Genomic DNA, 15,280 nt, shown 5'->3' on the forward strand with positions numbered 1-15,280 from the left:
GGAAACAGAAATGTCCTCAAAGGCACTACAGGCCTTTATAGCAGGCAATGTTGCCACTGGCTGGCACTGTCAGAGAGAACGGCTCTCTGCTACTTGACGCTCTGTTTGCAAAAGAGCAAAAACCAGATTCTCCCAGGACCCCAGGGTCCCAGAAACTGGAGATCTTCGATTCATTTCAGGAGAACAGGCGTCAAGAGGGTTTCTTTCTTATATGTGCAGGGCGCTGACCCTCCAGCTCACCTCCCAAAACAATTCCCCCACGGAGCCTGACCCTGCCCTTTGACCCCTGCGCCTGAGACCACAACCAGGGTGGGACGGGGAGGCCCCGCCCCAAAATGGCCGCGCCCAAGTGCGGCTGTTGCCGGCAGCACGGCCACCGGCGTTTTCTCACTCTGGGGATCTAAAAGAAGCGGAAAGTGTGGCCTGGGGGCCGGAGGGGCGCGAAGCCCCCAGGCTGCGCAGCGACGACAGGGCCGGCCGCGGAGGACGACCGGGTAGAGGGCGCTCCGGCCTCGGAGGCGGCGGGGAGCCGGACCCTGCGACCGGCCGCGAGGAGCCCACTCGCCTCTCGGCGCCCTCAACCTTTCGTGCGACTCGTCCCGGAAAACGGTCGCACGTTCCTGTCGTTCTCATCTCGCCTCAAAGGGAAGCACGTCAGAATCATCGTGCCGGCCAGGCGCCATGTTCGCCATTGGCAGCGGCGGCCTCGACTCCCATCCCCGCCCCCACCAAACGGCTGCTGCGCCTGCGCCGCGCCCCGACCTCGGGCCCCCGGGCTGCCGGGGAGCGGAAGTGCTCTGCTGACCCCGAGGGCGGCGCGAGTTCACGCTGCCTGTTGTTATCCGCCCAGGGACGTCGGACTGCTGGTGTCGTTGTGAGGGAGGCGGGGTTGGGGATACGCGCGATGCGGGGGTCGGAGGGGCCAGGGGTAACGGGCTCGCGTCCCCGAAGGTGGAGTGGCAGGACCGTGGAGGTCAGCGAGTGATTCATTGATTCATTCATTGATTCATGCAGCGAGTGCTCACTGAGTGCCTAGTAAATACGAGGCCCCGTTGGGTTGCACCCTAATGTCCACAGTAGCCCTGTGAGGGAGGTGCTACGCGTCTCTTCATTTTAGAGAGAGAAAGCAAGAGGGGAAAGGCTCGGAACCTGTCCAAAGGCGCACAGCTAGGAAAGCGGGGCATCCTTTTTCTTTGTGCTTTTTTCCTCCTGGCACTGATCCCTTTCGAACGCACCGTGTGATTTCTTTATCATGTTTGTTGCTGACTGTCTCCCCAGCTAGAATCTTGCTCCGCAAGATCGGGGAGCTCCTACACTTTGTTCACTGAGGTCTCTGCAACACGTAGAGCAGTGGAACAGGCACACAGTAGGCGCTCACCTCTTTATCGAGTGACTAAAGGCCCAGAGGAGGCAGGCAGTTGGTTCCAGAGCCCGGGCTCTGAGGAAGTCAGACAGTGCCTAGCTCCTCGTCTGGCGATAGTTGAGCTCTCGATAAATGTTAACTCCTAAAACGAGGACGAGGCACTGCGCCTCCTCGTGTCCAGGAAAACATTTGGGTTTTCCTCCACTTCCCTGCATCATCAGGGTTGCTGATTGCATCTCCTGTGTGGTCATTGTCTTTCCAGGGTCGGGGTGCGTAGCTGAGACCAGTGCTCGCCTTCACGCTCCAGCTTATGTGCCCTGGGCTCCGATTGTCAGTCTCCGGAAGAGCAGGTGTGAGGCCTCAGGAGGAGGTGAGTTCCCCGGCCCGAGGGAGACCTCTGGTGCTGAAGTGAGGGTCCCAGCTGAGAGGCCCTTGGCTCTGAATGCTTTGGTCCTGGCTCCTGAGGAGCAAGAGAGCTCCTCTGAGGGGAGTTGGAGGAGAAGCCTCAGCCCAGAGCCCAGACGCAGAGGCTCAGGGCAGAGGCAGGAGGCTCACAGGAACGAGGTGGTAGAAGAGCTGGCCGTGCAGTGGCCTCTGTCCCTCCGGCCAGCAGACAGAGAGCAAGGCGGCCATGCTGGCTCAACTTCCAGCACCATCAAGGGTGGTGTGATGGTGAGCGGTCGGACCCCTATTGCAGGAGACAGCTGAAGGGCGCAGCTGGATGGAGGGCCGCTGCCCTGAGGGCAGGTGCCCTGCTCTAGTGCCTGCAAGGGGGGGGGGGGGGGGGAGGAGGCGGGGAAGGATCGCTGCCAGCCTCACAGGACTTCTGTCCTGACACTGCTGTGCCCACACCATCCTGCTGCCCTCTTTTGCCCTTGGCCGTTTCTGCATTTGAGTCAGTCCTGTACTAGGAACATCTCACCCTCCTCTAGCGGAAATGTTGACTCTCCCTCCATCTTGACTAAAGTGCAGAAAAGGTTCTTTTCTGTAAGTTTACTTTCTGTTTTTCTTTTGGTTTGTGCAATTTCAGAGTAGTCTGCAGGCATGTGATCATCCAGGTCTGCCGCCTCATTTTGATGCCAGTGTAACTGGGCCTGAGAACGTGACTTGTAAAGCTACGAGGCGCTGAATGCCTTTGTCCTGATGCTGCTGCAGGGGTTGCTCCAGTGGCCGCGGTTACTCTGCCCAAAAGCTCTTCAGTGACACTTTCCTTTCAAACTTCCAAGCAGGGAGGAGCAGGACAGTCAAATGGAAATCATGGGAAAGGAGGAAGTGCGGGGGCGGGAACAGGGTGGTGGTGGGCCTGCAAGGGGCAGAGGGGGCAGGGGGCAAGGTCAGTGGTTTCCAGCTCCCTGTGGAACTGACCAGTGCTGGCTCTTCACCTCCTCCTCCGCCCTCTCCTCCCCCCAGGGCTCTCAGCCCTGTTTTCTCTCTCTCCTGCAAACCACAGCAAGGTGTCCCTGTCCTCCACACTTTGTCCAGGGTCCTACACCTCTAGGGCTCAGCGTGAGCATAGGTGATTTGTAATCATTTTTAATATTCATTTTACTAGTAATTAGTATTCACTGTCACAAATGAGAAAATGCAAGTACCCAGCAGAGGACAGGTGAAATCACCACTCAGAGGTAAGCAGTGTCTGCAGTGAAACAGATGCTCTTCTAGACTCTCTTCCTCAGTTCGGACACACTGCTGAACAAGTGGCATCGTGCTGCACTTGCTTTTTTGGAACCTGCTTTTAAACATGTTGAGAAATGCAAACAAGATTCCATAGCATTTTTAAAGCCCACGAGGTGTCCCGTTGTGTGTGTCTTATTTTTTAACTGAGTCCCCTCTGCTGGAGGTTTAGTTGCTTCCAAGTTTCTGGATGCTGCAAACAAGTTAATATCCTTGCGGCTTTGTGCTCATTTGTGATGATTGCTTACTTAGGGTGCATTTCCAGGAATAGAATTCTTGAGAGAAAGGAGGTGTCAGGTTGTTAATGGCTTCTGGGTAGATGTCTTTAAACACAAGCCATACATCCGTCCAGGAAGAGAAAAAAGATTCTGTGTGCAAAAGCCACATGATCTTAGCCATGTCCCACGGGGACAGGCTAGAGCTACGAGGCCGTGTTTCCAGGTCATTCTGACGGTTCAAGGAAGATTCTTACTGGGCTGGCGATGATGGTCTCAGGGCTGTGTGCACTGATCTCGACCCTCTAATCCTGCCTTTGTAGATCTCCATCCTTTGTCCGGGGCAGAACAGGATGGCCAAGTCCCAGGTGAGTTCCTGATTACCCCTTTTTTGTCTCCAGTGAACTGGAGGCAGCTTTGGGAGTCCGTATTGTAACGTTGAAAAATCTGTGTCTTCTTTTCCATCTCAGAGAAGATTGTTTAAATACATACACTTAGCGTCCTTCCAGTTCACTTTCTTCTCTTTATTAGGTTTAAAATAAAGTAAATCCATGCTTAATGTTTTAATATGCATATAAAAATAGTAGCCCAAACATCCCCATTTCTTCTCCCGCACTCCCAAGTTCTTCCTCAGGGATGCCCACTGTTAACAGTTTGGTGACAGCGTTGTGAGCATGTACATCCGTTTAATAAGCCGAAAACAGACGCACATGTGAAGCTGTGTGCATTTTTGCACAAATGCTGTCATACTCCCCTACCCATCTTGCTTCTCCCGCACGTTTATCTTCTGGATGTTGTTCCTCGTCAGTATGCAAAGATGATCAGTTCCTGTTGTGTGGTCTGGCTGTATCATTTAACCATTTCTCTATCCTTGGATATTTTTGATTTGAATGTTTTTAGTATTACAAACAGTGCCTCACGAGCAACTTTCTGTGTGTCTGTTTGCTCAGTACTACAAGTATTATGGAGGTTATACATGGAAATCGGATTTTTAACTAACAGGTGCTCAAACCTTAAATGTGTCCTTCCACATCCTTCAAAATTACTCCTCTTCCTGATTTTTAAAGACCAGATAATTTCTATGTTCCAATTTTCCAGGCTGTTGAGAGATGAGAAAGCACCCAATTCATTTTATAAAGCCACTTAACTTTAAATTTGATGGAGATACTACAAAAAGGAAAATTATAAACCAGTTTCACTTAAGAATATGGATGCCAAAATTGAAAAAATATCCTGAACAGAACATTAATGAATTGAACCAAGCATTTGTAAAGTAATGCATGCACAAGGTAAAACTTTCAAATGAGAGCTTTGCTCCACAGAGGGTGGAGAACAATTCTGTCCCCAGTCCGCCGTCTCCTCCTTTACTGGTGCATGCATTCTTCCAGAGATCACGTGTGCGTGTCGTTCTGCCTAGACAGAGGAATCACTTTTCTTTTTCTCCCTCTCTTTTTTAATTTTTTACAAATTGGAGAACATTCTAGTCCTTAATGATGCTTCCAGTGCACTTGTACAGAGTCTGTCCCAGGGATTCTGAAGTGTGGCACTATTGCCATTTTGGGCCAAATTATTCTTTGTTGTCTGGGACTGTCCTGTGCATTGCAGCATGTATGGCAGCGTCCCCTGGCCTCTATTGACTGGATGCTGGTCGTACTCCCTCCTCCGGTTTTGGCAACCAGTGTGTCTCCCCACATTGCCAAATGTCTCCTGGGGGACAAAATGACCCAAGGTTTAAACCAGCAGTCTACCCCGTTTACAAAAATGGCCACTCGATGTTCTACTGGATGGAAATACCATTTGTTATTTACCTTTCTCCTAGTGAGGTACATTCGGGCTATTTCTAGTCTTTGGCTACTGTAAGCAACGTAGCAGTGAATATCCGTGTACACTCCAGTTGTCTGCATGTGAGTACATCTTTCTAGAAGGGAGCTTTCTGGGTCCGTGACTACAAGAATCTTGAACTATGATTCAAGATCGTCAAATTGCCCCCCAGATAGTGTGTTCTGTGCACTGCTAGCCACCATAGGATGCCTTTTCCCATGAACAGGCAATCACAGTGATTCTCGCAAACATGGTGAGGAGAGAAAAGAGTGGTGCATTTTAATTTGCATTTTTGACTTGAGTGTCTTTTCATATTTTAAACACCATTTGTGCCTTTTCCTTTCAGATGTTTATTCGAGTCATTTGCTCGTTTTTTCTCTTGGGTGTGGAATTACTTTGATTACTGATTGCCAGCTCTTTATGCTAACATAATAAGTAAATCAGACCTCTGTCATACATGTTGTAAATATTTTTTCATGATTTGTCATTTGTTTTGGCTTGGATTATATATCTTGGGGAATAGACACTTAAATTTTTTAAACGTGGTCTAATTTCACAATCTTTAGTGGCTTCTAGATTTCATGTATTGCTTAAAACGTCTTCTGCAAGTCAAGATTATAAAAATGTCATTTTAATTATGTGGAAAAACAGTGGTTAATGAATGATGGTGGCACAGTTGTCTCTCCGTCTAGATGGAAACAAAGCTCGACTCTTCTGCATATAAAAGTAAAATTCCAGACTGATTAAAGAACTAAATTTTTATTCGAGAGATTAGAGGAAAATTTCAGAGGCTATTTATATAACCTTGCTCAGTGCAAGAAATATTTTTAATGAAGATGCCAAACCCAGAAACCATGCAGAGCAAGGTTGTCAGATTAGATTGCATTAGGATGTTAAAATCTGTACGGTCAAAAGACATTTGAGAAAATACATGTGGTACATATGACACACAGAGGATTTATAGACAGACAATGCAACCGATGGGACAAAAAAGACCTAAACTGTGCTAGAAAAGCAGTCAGCCGATAGGACAGGCAATGTTTAAGAGAAAAGGGGGATGCCGTATGAAAAGATGGGTACCCTCCCTAGTTTTCAAGACCAGAAAACAGGGCTTGTGTTCGGTCCTCCTTTTCTGTGGCTTTCTGACAAATGAAACCAGTGTCAGCCCTTCTACTGTTTGCCTTCCAGGTGTGTGTGTGTTGTGTGTGTGTATACAAAAAACCCAAAACTTTGCATGGATTGCTTTTCATGAAAATGTACCCCTAATATACATATTCCGAAATTTGGCTTTTTTTCCTTTAACAAAAATATACCAGACATCCTTTCATGTCGGCCAGTTTTTATAATGGCTGTTCTAGAGTACAGCGAGTATAGCCGGAATGCTGCATGTAACCACTCTGTCATCCTCCCAGGCCAGAGGCAGTTTGTTTATAATCAGGGGTCATTTTTATCATAAGCAGTGTTGCCTGGTAATGTAGCTGTCATTCCACCATTACTGGATTCCCAGGAGCACAGGACATTCAGGGCCATCTCTCCCCTTCCTTTTTGCTGATACAAATCCTGCTGCCTTGAACATCTTTATGGGCTTATAAATGGTTCAGTAGCATAGAGTCCTGTAAATGCAAGTACTGGTGAAAATAGGAGGAAAAAACTTAGTAGGACCTGCCAAATTACCTGTCAGCCAGCCTTAGATGAGAATACTCATGTTCCAGTACCCTCGTGAACAGTGGCTCTCTGTCTTGTGACTATTTACCAGTCTTACAGGTACAAGTCAACATCTTACTGTTTAATTAGCATGTATTTGAACTTTAGTGAGGTTTATCATCTCTTTCTATGTTTAGTAGCCACTTATATTTCTGTTGCTGTGGATTTTTGTCCATTCTATTGAGTTGTGTTTGCTACTGACTTATTGGAAGCCTAGGGGGAAATCCAGAGAGGGCAGTCCCGTGTGATAGGGTATTTGCAGTGTGCATTTTGATGTGCTTTAACCAGTTGCTCCCCCACCCCCCGGAGGCAGTAAAGTTTATAACTTCTTTGGTGTTTTTCGCCACGCTTGACTGCACTGGGTCTTATCAACCTTCTTAATGTTTAAGAACCTGAAGGGTATAAATAAGTCCTGGCGATCTAATGCACAGCATAGTGATTACAGTCAACAGTGCTGTATTATAAACCTCAAAGTCACTAAGAGACTAGATCTTAATTGTCCTCACCACGAAAGAATAAATGATAATAATGTGACGTGGTGGAGGTGTTAGCTAACGCCACAGGGCCATCATCCTGCAGTATATAAATGTATCAAGTCGACATGCTGTACACCTTAAACTCATCCGATGTTGTAAGTCAGACACATCTCCAGGAAAAGAAGAATCTGAAGGTTGATAAATGGTATCCTATTTGAAATTTACTTCACATTGCTTCAGGTACATGTATTAGCTTGTGGTCTTTTTCTTAATGATGTGTTAGAATTTTAGTGCATGAAGGAAATTAGATCATTGTTATGTATCTTACAAGTATTTTTACCACCTTGATATTAATGTTTGAGAATTTTTAAACTTTGTTTTTGCTACTTTAGAAATTCCTAATGTCTAGGTAGTCACGTTTATCAGTTTGGCTGTATGTCTTCTGAATTTGGGGATGGCTCAGAAAGACTTTCGCCACTCTAAAATTGTAGAAACGTTTAACTCATCTATTAGTTTTATGGTTATCTTGCACACATTTAAATCTCTAACTCATCTGTAATTTATTTTGGACTTTGGAGTGAGATAGTGAATCCAGTTTTATGGTGTGTCTTTTCCCCACAGAAATTCCTAGCCGGATTTTCCTAATGGCTTTTTCGGCCATGATTTGAGATCCTTTGATTATGAACTGAATTCTGACCCTGTATGTGTAGGATCTGTTAGTGGTTTTTAACTTTTGCCATCATTGAAGTGTAAGACTGAGTTAGTGTTAATAAAACCCTTCTGCTCCTTAGGGAAATAGGACCTTGAGTTAACCTGGTTTCAGCCTTGTGTCACTGGAAACCCGATAATGTGGAATGAGGCTGTGTTACCAGGCGTTCTTACTTATGGTAAAAATGACTCCAGAGTGGCAAACTGCCTCTGAACTGGGAGGACTGTGAATAACTGTACATAGCTAGTGGAAAGCCACAGACTTGGGTTCCTGAGTTCTGTGTAACTTTTATAACTGGGCATGTCCTTTGCCAGGCCCCTGGAAGAGGTGCCCAGGGGCCTGTGACAAGAGATGCTGGTCTATGGAGCAGCTTTGGGCTTCTCAGCCAGATGTTCCCTGCACTCAGCAGTGTGGTCTTGTTCCCGCACCCCTCAGCTATCACATGGTGACGGGGCGTGGGTGGGGTAGTTTGAGCTAATACTGCTCATCAAGCCACGCTGTGGTGGCATCCCACATAAAATAGAGGAAGATTGGCAGAGATGTTAGCTCAGCAGACAATCTGCCTCAAGCAAAAAGGAAGATTGGCAACGGATGTTAGCTCGGGGCCAATCTACCTGCTCTCCCCTCTCCAAAAAAAGAATCTGTATTCTGCTGTTGTTGGATGCAGTGTTCTATGAATGTCACTTAGATGAAGTTGGTTGATAGTGTGTTTGGGCTTTCTATATCTTTACTGTTTTTCTGTGTACTTGTTCTATCAATTATTGAGAAGAGTGTTGAGGTCTCTGACTATAAGTGTGCATTTGTCTATTTCTCTTTCAGACTTATCCATTTTTGTTTCATGTATTTTGAAGTGCTGTTATTAGGGACATATGCTTTTTGGACTCTTAGATCTTCTTGAAGAATTGACTGCTTTATCATTTTGTAATGTCCCAGTTTGTCCTGGAAAATCTTTCTTGTTCTGAAGTCATTGTCCAAAACTAATGTAGTTACTCCAGCTTTCTTTTGGTTTGTGTTTTCATGGTATTTCACCATCTCTTTACTTTTTTTTTATTAATAGATTTCATTATTTCTTTATTTATTTTTGAGGAAGATTAGCTCTGAGCTAACATCTGCTGCCAATCCTCTTCTTTTTCTTTTCCTGAGGAAGATTGGCCCTGAGCTAACATCCATGCCCATCTTCCTCTATTTTATATGTGGGACACCTGCCACAGCAGGGCGTGATTAGTAGCACATAGGTCCGCGCCCAGGCCACCAAAGCAGAGCACGCAAACTTAACCACTGCACCACTGGGCCTAATAGACTGTTTTTTAGTATAGTTTTAGATTTACAGAATAATAGACAATCTGGTACAGAGAGTTTCTTTATACTCCTCTCCACCCCTCACAGTTTCCCCTATTATTAACATCTTGCATTAGTGTGGTACATTTATTATAATTAATACATTATTATTAACTAAAGTCAGTAGTTTACGTTAAGGTTCACTCTTTGTATTGTACAGTTCTATGGGTTTTGACAAATGCATAAAAATCCCCCATTACCATATCATACAGAATAGTTTCATTGCCCTAAAAATCCTGTGCTTCACTTATTCATCCTGCCCCCCTCCCTCCTGGCAACCGCTATCTTTTCACTGTCCGTGTAGTTTTACCTTTCCCAGAATGTCATATAGTTGGAATCATACAGTATGTACCCTTTTCAGACTAGCTTCTTTCAATTAGCAGTATGCATTTAGGGTTCCTCTGTGTCTTTTTGTAGCTTAATAGCTCATTTCCTTTTATTGCTGAATAATTCCTTGTACAAATGTACTTTATCAATTCACCTATTGAAGGGCATCTAGGCTGCTTCCAGTTTTGGTACATTATGAAGAAAGTTGCTGTAAACATCCACATGCAGGTTTTTCTGTGGACATAAATTTCCAACTCATTTCCTTTTGAGGTTTGTAATTTTTTACTGTGAACTCCTTTTCAGTGAGAGTTCTTTTCCACGGAAATTCTGTGTACTCTGAGCTGTGAAAACATCACTCAACTGTTTGGATAGCCCCACTGCTGGGGCCCAGTGGTTCCACTGATGCAGGACCAATTGTTAGGTGAATTTCTCAACTACTAGGATTTGTATTATACTTCAGATGTCCATTTGGAATGCACATGATTTGGGATTTTCCAGTTATCTTCCTACATGTGGTACATGACTAGAGTTCTGATTTCTTGTAAGTAACTCCTGATTCTTCTTACTGTTTTCATTACCCAGTGGGTGACATCTTTCTAGTTCCTATTGTAAAAGCAGGAATGTCCTTTGTGACTTCCAGCTTTAAGCAGGTAGCTCAGTTCTAGTTCTCTGCCCATTTCTGCTCTGTGGCCTGGAATCCACTCCACACTCATGCATCAGAGCCTTAATCCCCTAACAGCAAAGCCACACAGCTTCAATTTCTATTCACTCCTCACTTTAAACCTCCTTTTCATTTTGTCACATAATGAATTTCCTTTGTCACATAATAAGTTTCTTCAGCTTGACTGTATTAAGTTATTTTTGTTAAATACGGGGCACCGTGTCTTTGTATTTGCACTCGGGTTAGGGGGCCTGGAGATAGTCCATCCACATCAGCTCAAGTCCTATTGATAGGGGTTCACAGCAGGGCATTTGTGAATTAATTTTGTCCCATAACATTATAGGAGAAATATTTACAAGGTTGATGATTCATTGCCTTTTTTCCCCTAGAATTCTGGCAAGTTGATGACCAGATACATAACCACAAGGAAAGCCAAGACAAGCCTCTGTGGCAAACTGCATTCATACACAAGGAAACAGTGAAGGATGAACGTGGCCAAGAATTCAGAACATGCAGAAAAATCATTTATCCGAGCCCAGACTTTGTTTCTATAAGACAACGACTCCCTAAATATTATTCATGGGGAAGGAGTTCAAAACATAATTTAAACTTTCTTAGTCAAAACAGAAGCTACGTAAGAAAGAAAGATGATGAATGTAAGGCCTATTGGAAATTATGCTTCCATTCTAATCTTGATCAAGCTCAACCTGGAGAGACCATCTTTGAGCCTAATCAACGTGGAAAAGCCCTCCACCATAAGCAAAGCCTTAATAAAAGTCGGAGAATTCAAACTGGGGAGAAACTCTATGAATGTTCTGAATGTGGAAAAGTGTTTATCCAGAAAGCTAACCTCGTTGTACATCAGAGAACTCACACAGGAGAGAAACCTTATGAATGCTGTGAATGTGCAAAAGCCTTCAGTCAGAAGTCAACCCTCATTGCACACCAGAGAACTCATACAGGGGAGAAGCCCTATGAATGCAGTGAATGCGGGAAAACCTTTATCCAGAAGTCAACTCTGATCAAACATCAGCAAACTCGTACAGGAGAGAAACCCTATGAATGCAGAGAATGTGGCAAAGCCTTCAGTGGGAAGACAGCTCTCGTTAAACATCAGAGAAGTCATTCAGGAGATCAAACCTAACAATAAACTTTCAAGTGGGATAACTTTATCCATAAATTATATATCGTTATACTATGCAGCAAAGAACTCATTGAGTAACCGTGTAAATCTAATGAACATCAGAAAGCACTCAGCCTTTATTAGATTTAAGAAAACTCAAAGTTATGATAAAGCGTACAATAAATGTGATAAATTCTTCACCCAGGAGTTTTAATACATTGTACATCAAAGAATTTATGAAGGGTCAAAACCATGAATATAGTGAAAGTTGGAAAGCCTTTGGAAAGAAGTTAAATGTCATTTTATATTAGAGCTCTTATGTTCAGGAGACACTATCAATTTAATGAGTTGGAGAACCCCAATTTCCTAGAAATTATATTGTGAGGAAAATGAAGTTCTAGATGTCGTCATACATTTTATAGAAAAGATCATAGAGGTTACAATCAAGCACTCAATTTTAAATTATATACATATTCACTCCAGAATAAAGTTTTGAAGTATAAATACATTGAATAATCAGGAGGACAGAGGAAAAAACATATTAACCCTTGCTAGGCAAAACTCCCAGATTAATCTGTAAATAGATAGACCCTAAATAGATTAGTCTGAGAGAGGATGTGCCCGCAGGATCCTCACACAAAAGGAACCCAAGCAGAGGAACTGACACATGTGTTCTATCATTATAAGTGTGCAAATGTCTTATGAAGAAAGATTGTATCCTTCTGGGATATTTCTTAGAACAGTGGTCACAATTTATTATATTCTGTTCATAAGAAGTAATTATATTATGGTGAGACAATAGGAGGTTAAGGATTTCCAGGAAATATCCTGTAAGAACAGTATTAATTGAAATAAAAATTAGAAGCATCTTGAATATCCAATGATAGATGATTGTAGATCTATCAATAGTTAAATTGCTATAATATGCTGCCATTAATTATGTATCCATTATTTTGTTTAAGGATTTGGAAAGTGTGGAAGATATAAACTGTACTTTATGATCTGTGTTGTAAAATGATATGTATAACAAGGATATGCACCATTATGATTTCAGTATCTCTGGGTTGTGGGAATATAAGCAAATTTTTGATTAGTAAAAACATATGATGATTATGTTTATGTCTATTTTATGAATATATGTTTATCTTCATGTATAGAGAGACACAGAAAAAAAGCTAGGAAGAGAATACACCTTACTATTAATAGTGGTTATATTTGGACTTTGGGATTATTCATTTTTTAATTTCTCTGGTTATAGTCTCAAATTTCCAGGTACAACCAATAAGGATTATTTAAAATACCTTTCGCATACTTGACTGGTTTTTCTTTCTCCCCACTCATTTTTCTATTCAGCCTTATTTTCAGTATTGGCACTATTCTGCTACTTTCTATTCTGCACAGATCATCCCAGTTTGACAAATCTACACAGATTCTCTGTGTTTTCCATGTGGTCGTCTATCTGATACCACTGTTGAAAGAAACTATTGTACATCTTTGAGAAGAGATGTCTTGTGATTTTAACTTGTATAGTGATTTTCTGACGAAAATTAAAACTTCATGCACGCTTTTACATTTCATCCTCACCAAATCCTGTAACCGAAGTTATAAGCTTCCAGATTTTACAGATGAGAAGCATAGCAGCAGGTGAGTCACGTCCCACAGGTAATAAACTCTCCTCAAACCTAAACCTTCAGAAACCAAATGCAAAGCACTTTTCAGTCTGATCCTTGGGATTGCTGTTGAATGCTCATTTTCTCTTTTCCTCTTTTCTTCCTACTTCTTGTCACCAGTTCTCAAAATTCACTGTGGTTATATAGCTCCAGTTATATGTGCTTTACCTTTCTACTGCGTCCCAAATGCCTCTCACAGTCTGTGGTGTTTGCATTTTTCCCCCTCTCTGGGAAAGGTCTTTAACAGAGTAAAACTGATGGGCAGCCAGGAGGGCTGCTGTTTAATACTATAATCAGAAAAAGGCAAGATTCAAAGAGCAGGAGTCCGAGGGAAATTGCTTCATTAAAAAGTGACCGACCCTTGCTCAGATCCCAGACCTGAGCCAGATTTCAGTTTTGGAGCCAACAGTCTGGAGAGGTTCCCATGTCCCTCAGAGGAAGGACCCTACAACATCGTAGCAGGCATATATTATAATGCTTACCTAGTCCCTTCCCAAAGGAACCTATGGCCATTTATTTGGGTGACTGTACACTGGGGAAAGGGGAGTACCCAGATATTTTTAGGACTATTGGACATAACTTTCTGAGTCGACATTAATACCCAGGCACTCAAAGCATCATCTTGGCCCTCCTGTTGGGAGTAGGGACTTATTGGGTCCAGGGAACAAATGGAGTCCTAGCTTAAATCTGACTCACAGTGGCCCATTGCACATGCAGACCTGCCCAGTGGTCATTTCCCCAGTCTCCAAGTGTATAATTGGAATTCATAAACTTAGCAGTTGGACTAACCTCTGCATTGGGCCCTTGGACTGTTTTTAAGAGCTTTCATAGTGGGGAAAACCAAATGGAAATGTCTGCTTCCTCTCTCCCCCACCAACCAAGATGGTAAATTGAAAATAATATTGTGCCCTAGGGGCTGATGGAGATTAGTGCCACCATTAAAGACTTAAAGGATATAGGGGATAATGGGTGGTGGTCCTTATCATATTTATGTTTAATTCATCATTCTGGCCTTTGCAGAAATCAGCCAGATCCTGGAGAATGAGTTTAAGCCATACAAATTTTTACTTCACAAAAGAGAAGTACAGCACCTTGTGGGTCTCTTTGGGATCTGGAGGTAACATATTCCACACCTAGAAATACTTCTCTGGCCTATATATTGAGTGACACAGAAGGCTGCCATCTTTGAGTGGGGCCTAGGGTAGGAAAGATTTTGTAGCAAGCCCAGACTATAGTGCAAGCAGCTTTGTTGCTTGGACCATATGATCTTGCTGACCCTATGGTGTTGAAGGTGTCAGCGCTGGGAAAAGATGCAGTGTGAGAATCAGGACCCTGGGATTTTGGAGGAAGGCCATAGAGTCTGCAACAGAGAATTATCCTGCTTTTGAGAAGCCACTCCTGGTGAGTAACTGGACTGTTAGGCACCATAAACCTCATTTTGTCATGCTGCTTCAGTCCGTTTACTAAATAACCCACAAAACTGCCAATTTTCAGTGCGGCCCAGAGCGAGAATACATTTTGAAATAGGTCTGGTCTACCGTGCACAGTTTCTTCATATGGTGCTTGAAATGTCTCTGATGTATGGAGCCTGGTGAGTCATAGTACAGTCTGTTAGGATTTTGGAGAAAACCTATTCTTTAGAGAAAAGTTTCTAGCTTGCTATTGACCCTAATTGAGGGTCTTCCCTTTGCCCTTTCTAAGTCTGCCTCATCAAAATTAATAACTATCCTTAATTCTAATACCAGAGAGAAGGAGAATTGAATAGATTAGACGGTATGTTTGTGACACTGGAAAAACAAACAAGGAAAAAAAGGGCAATTAGGAACTCCAGGAAAATAAAAAACTAAGCAAAAAAGTAAATAATCATCAGAAACAATTTGTATTTTCTTATGAACTTCATTTTATGTTTTCTTGTTCGTATTAATCAGTTATTTTAAAGACCATGACTTGTGACTCATATGTCTGAATTACCTGTGGGTCTGCTGCTACTGTCCACTTTTTTCTTAGTTTTGACTCTGGGTGTGCCTAGCAATTTTTGATTACCACTGTGCATGAGAAATTGTAGAAGCTCTAGATGAGCTTTAGTTTCTGACAGGCAATTATAGTAGGGCAGATTACCTTAATTCAGTTAGCTAGTGAGCTAATTCAAGGTGAGGTATCCATCTTTTAAAGATCTGGTCTATATTTACTTCCCACTAG

At 43.3% G+C, this 15,280-nt stretch overlaps 1 protein-coding gene across 7 annotated transcripts; it reads left to right on the forward strand.

Moving 5' to 3' along the window:
- The first annotated feature begins 319 nt into the window (after positions 1 to 319).
- On the forward strand, positions 320 to 12,524 carry LOC124234069 (zinc finger protein 674-like). 7 transcript variants are annotated; one of them, XM_046651329.1, is made up of 5 exons: positions 320 to 874; positions 1,626 to 1,733; positions 2,394 to 2,988; positions 3,576 to 3,620; positions 10,678 to 12,524. In XM_046651329.1, the coding sequence occupies exons 3-5, from the start codon at positions 2,946 to 2,948 to the stop codon at positions 11,430 to 11,432; spliced, it is 843 nt and encodes a 280-aa protein (XP_046507285.1). In that variant the 5' UTR covers positions 320 to 874; positions 1,626 to 1,733; positions 2,394 to 2,945; the 3' UTR covers positions 11,433 to 12,524. The 7 variants fall into 7 exon arrangements, 5 of the variants coding, with proteins under 5 accessions (XP_046507285.1, XP_046507286.1, XP_046507284.1 ...); XM_046651330.1 differs by having other exon boundaries at positions 869 to 973; XR_006887213.1 differs by lacking the exon at positions 320 to 874 and adding an exon at positions 9,931 to 10,168 and having other exon boundaries at positions 882 to 1,733.
- The last annotated feature ends 2,756 nt before the right edge of the window (positions 12,525 to 15,280 follow it).

Source organism: Equus quagga, unplaced genomic scaffold (assembly GCF_021613505.1).
Source record: "Equus quagga isolate Etosha38 unplaced genomic scaffold, UCLA_HA_Equagga_1.0 69406_RagTag, whole genome shotgun sequence".
In the NCBI taxonomy this organism is placed as follows: Eukaryota; Metazoa; Chordata; class Mammalia; order Perissodactyla; family Equidae; genus Equus; species Equus quagga.